At 41.3% G+C, this 8,687-nt stretch overlaps 1 protein-coding gene across 4 annotated transcripts in view; it reads right to left on the bottom strand.

Annotated features, from left to right (window-relative positions):
- The window catches only part of SUSD1 (sushi domain containing 1), a 142,836-nt gene that overhangs the window by 86,847 nt on the left and 47,302 nt on the right, over positions 1–8,687 (bottom strand). For 3 of the 4 annotated variants that reach the window (XM_023727387.1, XM_004372351.3, XM_023727389.1), the window contains exon 6: positions 8,061–8,240. The exons of the other annotated variant lie outside the window; for it this stretch is intronic. In XM_023727387.1, coding sequence (XP_023583155.1) covers positions 8,061–8,240 — 180 coding nt within the window. The remainder of the gene's footprint in view (positions 1–8,060; positions 8,241–8,687) is intronic. 4 annotated transcript variants of the gene reach the window in all.

Raw genomic sequence — 8,687 nt, 5'->3', positions numbered from 1 at the left:
ACCAATGTCATAAAACAGCATGTGTGCTACTGTTACATGAGAAACTATCTGTTCTGTAAGCCTTCACCTGAAGTACAATAAAATATTTTTAAAAAAAAACAAAAAAAACCAATGCCACCTTGGATTTGACCCTGGCATACTGATCTCTTTTCCCATAGGAAATTTTTCATCTTTACTAAAGCATCCCATTGGCAGCATTACAAGATTCTGTGTCCCACATTACCTGGTCTTGGATAAGCCTATGCCGGCTCTCAGTAAGTGAGAATAAATATAGGCAGGGAGAGAAAAGCAGGCAAATTCCTGGAGAGATACCAGAGGCTGTATTCTATACACTAGCAATGAACAATACAAAAATGGAAGTGAGAAAACATTTCCATTTACAATAACAAAAAGACTAAAATTCCCTGTCTGTCTAAAGCTGTCTAAAGCATTCCTGGGTCTCTATATCAACATTTCTTCCCAGAGTACAGATAATCTAAAATCAACTACTCCAGTTGTGACATGGGTACCCTAGGAGATGCAAAGAACCTATCAATTTACTCTCTCAGGTAACATAAAAACGGTGTTGGCACTGGTCTTTTATTAGCCCGAACAAGCCTCAATATTCCTGGCCCCTTCCCTCTCCACTGCCCTTTAAAACCCTTGGGCTCTGGACTGTTCTGCTTGCTCACATGTCTCTCATACCTTGCCCATAAGGAAAAGAAAACATCTCACCCTTCATCTCTCTGATTTGCCAGAAAAGCAAATTTCCTTCTCACTCTGGGCCCCTTTGCCACCTAAGCAGAGATTAGAATGGAGACACAGACATGAAGGTTTCCTTTCTTTTCTTTCCTTTTTGCTCATTCACTATGACAACTGCAAATGACACCTCAAAGATGCCATCTGCCTCCAGCCTGTGCCATGTTCTCTTAACAGATGGGACTTAAATTTGTGAGAAGGTTGAGCATTTCAAAGAGAGCAGCTTGGTTTGTTCAGATCCGATTATAGGGAGGTCAGATATTTTACCTCAAGAAGCAGTCTTACAAAGTTTGTTGCTTTTCCTTCCAGGTGTCTACAAATCAATTGGAAATAATTCTTTATAAGAATATCAGAAATTAAACACCTACATTAGTGCTGACCTTGTAAGAGAGATCACTTGGGAGACTATGCCGTTATTCCAATAGTACTGACAACTGAAAACATTTCTGCAAATTCTCTTTGGAACTGTCTCCTGAGCTCTTCATTCACCATTCAACATTAACTGAATGGCTAACAAATGACGACCTTCCTACCACACCCAGAGATGACCAGAACATAAGTCCTTCCCTCAAGGAGGGTGTTGTCTAGAAGAGGGTACAAACATAAGCAGGTAAATTACAACTGGAGAAGTATTATAACAAAGCTACAGACAAGTACTGCAGGGCAGAGAGAAAGAAGCCAGCAACTCTCACCAGAGGACCTGGGGAACCAGGCTTCTGGGGTCACAATCTTAATGGATGAGTCAGCTGAAGAGTAGGGAAGCCATTCAAACAGACAGAACAGCAGGTTGAATGCCTGGAGCTGAAAAGGGTTTGGCATATTCAGAGTGGTGAAAGAGCAGTGCCAAGACTTATTCCTATGAGCAGTAGAGAACTAAAAGCAGGAAAACGATGGGAACCATTTGGTTTTTAGAAAGATTGTTGTCTTTAGTTGTCGTAGAGTCGGAACGAATCACTGCCCAGTCTTGCGCTATCCCTATAATCAGTTGCAGACCATTGTGATCAATAGGGATTTCATTGGCTGATTTTCAGAAGTAGATCATCCCATCTTTCATCCTAGTCTGTCTTACTCTGGAAGCTCGGCTGAAACCTATTCGGCATCATAGCAACACGCAACCCTCCCACTGACAGATGGGTGATGGCTGTGTATGAGGTGCATTGTCCAGGAATCAAACCTGGGTCTCCAAAATGGAAAGTGAGAATTCTACCATTGAACCACCATTGCCTCCTTAGAAAGAGTAAACCACTTGCCATCAAGTCAATTCCAACTTGTGGTGACCCCATGTGTGTCAGAGTAGAACTGTGCTCCACAGGGTTTTCGATGGCTAATTTTCCAAAAATAGATTGCCAGGCCTTTCTTCTGAGGTGCCTGTGGGTGGACTCAAACCCCATCCTTTGGGTTGCCAGCCAAGCACCTTAACCATCTGCACCACTCAGGAACTCCTTACAAAGATTATTCAGGTGTATTTTGAAGGAGAGACTAGAGTGCAGAGGAGCTGGAGGCCACAAAGAAAGAATACAATGCCATTTACTAAGCAATTACCATGTGCCAGACACTGCTAGCTCTTGGTACACTTGAGCTCATCCTCACAGAAGTCATAAGAAGCAATAATAACAATAACAAGAGTTAATGTTTACTGAGTTCTTACTCTGGACCAGATACTATGCTCAGAACTTAAAATGCATAGTTCTATTTAATCTTCAAAATGATCCCTAAGCTAAATATTACTGTGTCCATCTTGTAGACCTAAGGCTTAGAGAGGTTAAGTAACCTGCCAAAGGTCATACAGCTAGTAAACAGCCAAGTCAGGATTAAAAACTAGATTTGTCAGACTCCAAAGCAATTACTCAGCAAAGAGGTGAAGAGATCAAATCAAGGCAATACATTATAAAACAAGAAACAATTCTGAAGGAGAATCAACAGGAGGTGAGAGATAAGGAACAGGGAGGAGTCTGGGCTGACTGCCAGCCTTCCAGCTTAAGAGTCTAAATGGATTGCCTTTTACTATTCTCATAAGTAACATAGGAGGAGGCAGACCAAGTTTGTGAGAAAGAGAATAAAGAATTTGTGTTTAGGACATGCAAAAACTGAGTTACCTGCAGAATATTCAGGTGAAAAAATAGTCTTAAAAGTCACCAATATGTTTATAGTAGTTGAAGGCATGCGTGCAGGTGAGGATACAGAGACTGGGCCAATGGCAGAACACTGGGAAACACCAAACCCACAGGGAGACCAGAGGAGAAGGAGCAATGCAAAAGAGGCATCAGAGGTCAGCTAAGAGAGAGGGATATCTAGAAAGACAAGCAAAGAGAGGATGCTTCCTGGTAAATGATCGTCCTTCCTCCCTATCCACACCCCACAGCCTCCTCACCCCCACCCAAGAAAGGCCTGGAGCAGGTCATCAAGGCATTGGGGCAAGTTCAATCTCTCTTCCTACTCTCACATTGCTCTTTCTCCCCCTGATGGAGTGCCCACAGTGTTTTGATTAGATCTGAGGTGTGATTTTGGGTAGAAGTAGGTAGAGCAGGGCTTTGGCCTGTCCAGTTGCAAGACACTTAGGCCTCTCTGACTTAAAAACAGGAGGCCTCCACAGGGTCCAGTTGAATTTGAGATTGGATTTGGGGAACTAAAGCTTCAGTGGGTAATAAGGTACCTTTGCTTTGCTTTAGATTCTGTGTATGTTCGTGTATGCATACAAATACATATACATATATATTGTATTCTGTTAGCATCCAGTATTATGGGTGGTGCTTACCACAGTTGTAATAACTAAATGATTAGTAATTAGTTGTTTAATGTCGATCTCTCTTAAATGGAAAGCTTTATGATGGCAAAGACCATGTTTATCTCTCTATACCCAGAATCTAGTACAGTGCCTTGGACATAGACATTCACAAAATATTTATTACTTGGTTGATTGGTTGACTGGATGGATGAATGAGGAATGGATGGAAAGATGATCAGCAATGCTGAATGTTATAGAAAGGTTAAGAGGAATGAGTACTGAAATTAGAACATAAATTTAATGAATAGCTGGCCGTTAGTGAGCTCAATGAGAGAACTACAGTGAAGTGGGGATGCTAGATGTCTGATTCCCCCTTAGCAGGCTGAGAAGAGAATGGGAGGAGGAAACAAAGACTGTGAGAACTCACTACTCTTTCAGAAGTCGCATTGTGCAAGGACAGGGACTGGTCTAGTGTACTTTCTTCGTTTCCAATTTTATATCCTTCGTCTTTATTTTTGAAAACAGTAAAAGGTCATAGAGAATAAATTCAGTGACCCAAACAGATGGTGAAGCTCAATGTCATTTCTAGTAAAAAACAGCATCGGATTCCAGAAGTAATACAACTGATCTTCTAATGCAACTCATAAACTACCTCCAAAGGCAATTCCCTAACACAGAGTCCAAACAAACACATTTTGATAATGGCGGCATCACTGAAATCAGGGTATGTTTTCCCACTGTGAATACTTTGAATAAATGCATGTTTGGCCATAAGAGTTCTGATATGCCTTTTTTTTTTTTAAGTATTAATTTAGAGTCACATAAAATGGGTATTAATAGTGTAGATTAAAGTAGTGCTTTCCTAAAATGCGTTACACACTTTAGGATGATTTAGTGGTACATGAACAGATTTTTTTACATTTACTATGTGTTGATTTTTGTATATATTAGCAAAAATACACCTAGCTCGTTAAATTCCTAATATGACATATATTACAAAGTTTCTTTGATCAATAATTTTTAATTATAAATTTAAGTTAAAATACTAATTGTTTTAAAGAAGGTATTATGTGTGATACTCAGAGATGGCAAAAATTGTTAGGGTGTTATACACATAATTCAAGTTTGAGAAACACTGGTGTCATAGAGAGAGTGTGGGCTTCTGGGGCTTACAGATCTGAGCTGAAATTCTTGCTCTGTCATTTGCTAGTTCCTGAATGACCTTGTGAAAGCTGCTTAACCTTTTTGAGCCTCAGATTACTCATCTATGAAATGAAAATAGCAATACTTACTGCACAGGGTTTTTCTGAGGACTAAAGGAAATCAAGCATTAAGGCCCCTAGCAGAGTCCTGGGCACAGAAATTGGTGCTCAATCAGTGGCAACTATAAAGCTTGATGATCCAAAAATTATACACATATTCAGAGACATACGGCTCGTGTGGCTGTCCATATAGAGGTGTCCATTTATTCCGGCTGACTTTCTTTCCCATCTGAAATGCTCGTGGCTGCAAATGACCACCCCGCTGGACTGGAGAGGAAGGTCAACAATAAAACAGAAGTGGCAGAGGCTCACAGGAGTCCTGGAGGCATTTGGAGAAGTGCCTGTGTCAGCTTAGGTGGCACAGAAAGGATCCTGGCAGATAAACAGTGTTCCAGTAGAGATGTTACCCTCCTAAGAGCTTGGTGAGCTTCAACCTTATAATTATTAACTTAAAAAGCCAAATGACCTGTGCAGAATGAAAGCCAGGGACAGTCTTATCAAGAATGAATCAGCCCCTTTGATCTGAAGGTAAACTGACTCACTAAACACCAAGCTTCCACCTGGGGTTTTTCCAGACACTAAAGCAGTTGCCTAATTCCCAGCTGTCTGGAATTTCCAGTCCAAACTAGCCTTAGGGAAAAAAAAAAAAAAAGATCTACCACCTTGCTGGAGTTCACCCTCCATTAAAAACATACAGAAGTCTGTGCTACTAACCCTATGAAATAGGGGCACCAGAAATATTTGTAAGGTAAGTAGATCTAATCCAGGTAAGGTAAAGATACAGTATTCCATTCAGTTTCGCACTAAACATTCAATTATAGAAAGAAGGGTAAACAGAGCAAAAACATAGAAGAGAAATAGAAGGCATTCAAGAGAAGGCAGAAAAGTAGAAGAAGATGGTGGAAGGGTAGCCAAAAGTGAGCATGTGAGGAAGATAAATCCAAAATACACCAAGTGGACTGGGAGAGAAGGGGGGATGAAGAAATGGGTGGAAAACGGAGGAAAAAGAAGAAAGAAGGGGTGCAGCTGAGCAAGCACCATCTTGATCAGCATCTCTCACTGCATTTCCAGAAGCCTCTCCTACCTACCCACCCAGAGATCATCTGCACTGCACCATGAATTAATCAGCATGTAAATCACCTCTTTATCTCCGGAAATTGAATTTAGCTGCCAATCTTGATTGAGGGCATACAGGCCTCCTCACAGAAAGATCACAGCTCTCAGAGAGAATGCCTTTTCTTCCCTTAAATCAAAGATCTTGCAAAAACCCATGGAAACAGCTGCAGCTGGAGTCACAGACTTTGTGAAAGGTGGCAGGCTAAGGACGGTAATTATAATTAGCAGTTACGTAACATGTTTGCTCTTCAAAGTGCTCTAGAAGCATCAGCTAATTAATAGCTTACTATGCCCCATGCAGATCCACTGGTTTTTCATGTAGTGACTAATCCCTGTACCCCCACTGAATTCTGAATGGTGGGAAGCAGAACAGCTTGAGAAATGAAGCAAATGGCTGAGGGTCCAGAAGCTATGCCCAGCTCTCTTACAAGTGACTCCATAGCTTGCTCTGTGCCAGGAAGACCTCCCCAAACTTTTGAATTTAGCATCCTCAGCAGCTGCTTCGCATCCTTCAAATAACTCTCGGAGGTGCTATTAGAGATGCAATAATAGGTTGTACTGACCTTCATTCTGGCCCAGTATGGTATTAACTCTTCTCAATTTCCCCAACTATTAAGAATGGAACCCAGGAGTCTTTGGTGTTAGTTATAAGTTTGCTCTTACTTCTCTGTGCAAGTTGAGTAAGTCCTGGGCAAAATCTCTACGAGAAGGTTGACCTAGATCTCTGGGTTCTCATCCAGGTCTACCCGTCTTTGTTTCTATGATTAGAGTCTCTAGCCTATGACCTCTTGCATCTGCGGTGGAGATGACCAAATATGGAAATTTCATGGCACAGGCAGGGCCTCAGCAGCAAAGCTGAGGTCCCATCTACTCCAGGGATGCCTTTGTCCAAGTACTTCAAAGGTCCACAAGCACCCTGAATTTGTTGGTAAAACATTACAAGTATACGTATGTGCATTTCTTTGCGGAAAGGCCCTGTTTCCCCTATTGTATTGTAAACTTCAAGAAGGCAGTGTCTAGCAAAGTACCTCACTAATAAAACCAAAAACCAGCTGCCATGGAGTCAATTCTGACTCATGGCAACCCCACATGTGTCAGAGTACCTCTGGGTGGACTCAAACCTCCAAACTTTTCGTAGTAGCGAGTACGTTAACCGTTTGGACCACCCAGGACTCTCCTCATAGATAATACAGGTTAAACAAATATTTGCTGAATGAATGGACTCATCAAATTCCCATCCCCAAAATGGTTATGAACCATTGCTCTAATAGACTAATGATCAGAAGTCCACATGTTTTGCTTGCTCTGGCCAGATTTCCCTACAGACAACTTTGGTTGGCAAGACCAGAGATATTCTACCGCAGTTCTGCTGCTAGTCAAACCAGAGACCTAGACCAGACCTATCTTGAGATTTCACTCTTCAGAAATGTGTCATCATAGCCAAGCAAGTCAACATCTAGAAATACATTCCCAAAGCCATTCGGGGCTATGTGACGGCCATTTGTTACCTCCCTCAACTGATTATCACTAATGGTAAGAATTACTGCCTTTTCCCACTTTGTCTCCTGGAGGCAGATGTGTGAAATGAAGCCATGTGCACAGGATATGTATATTTCTCATTCATGAGAAGATCCTCTTCACGTGAGGCTAACAATTTCAGCAAAAGACCTAACATGGTCACAGTGCTTTATACTTTTCAAAATGCCCCCCATAGATGATCTCATTTGATTCCCCCATAACCCTTTAAAGTAGAAAAGGCAGATTTTATTTCTCCCCGTTATAGATGAGGAAACTGAGGCTTAGAAAGACACACAGCTAATGGCACCGCTAGAATTTGAACTAAAGTCTCAAAACTCCTTTTCATTATACCACTTTCTCTCTGAAAGGCTGTCTCCATGTGCTAAGTCAAGACTTTTAAGTATGCCCCCTGAGAAAACCATTCAGGAAGAAAAATTTCTCAGCCAGCCAAGCAGAGGAGACAGGAATCACTGTGATTTAAAGTGAGTCTCGAAAGATACATATAAATTTTTCTATCCAACTTGTTTTCCCAACCCACTCTAAATCTTTGGGATTTATCACATACATAAAGCCAGGCGCCCACCTAGGTAAGTGACCCAGCCAAGCACGGTACACAGAGTGAGGCAGCAAATGAATGGTTTTATGTCCCACTGGCTTTCTTGCTCCCAGGTAACAGGGGCCCAGCAGAATGAAGTCTGTACCTGTGCATGTCAAAGTACTTTCTCTCCAGGTGCCTTTCTCTGTGCACACGGAAGTGATCTTTCCTCCAGGGCTCTCAAAGCCCTCTTGACAGGCATAGTGAGCCACACTGCCCAGGCTGGACCTGTGATTCCCCACCAGGACTGCATGCTGCACTTCTGGAGGGCTGCCACAGTCGATCTCTGCAATGGGAAGTAGCACAGCACTAGTTATGAGCCCCAACTTCTACCCCTATAATTAGTATTTTAGAAATACATAATTAGTAATGATAGAGTTCATTAACATGGAAAAAGAGAAAACACTAACCCCATCAAACTATAGGGTATATAAAATTCAAGATTATCCAAAAGTACAGAAAACAGGTGTGTCTGACTTTAACAAAGTTTACAAATATGTGCACATAGACGATAGTCAGATTATGAGATTATTTACATTATAGCAAATTCCTTGAGCTATATAATAAGCCATCGCAAGATTCTTTTAAATACCGAGAATTTTTAGTACCTTTTATTATGTATTTTCAGATCATTAATTCCTGATTAGATGATAATGCAATTGTGAGAGCATTGTCAACTGAAAATTAAAGGAAATACATACAAAATCTCTGAGCTTTTCAATGCAAATTATTG

Source organism: Trichechus manatus, unplaced genomic scaffold (assembly GCF_000243295.1).
Source record: "Trichechus manatus latirostris isolate Lorelei unplaced genomic scaffold, TriManLat1.0 scaffold00016, whole genome shotgun sequence".
NCBI classification, from domain to species: Eukaryota; Metazoa; Chordata; class Mammalia; order Sirenia; family Trichechidae; genus Trichechus; species Trichechus manatus.
This window is presented reverse-complemented; position numbering and strand designations above follow the sequence as displayed.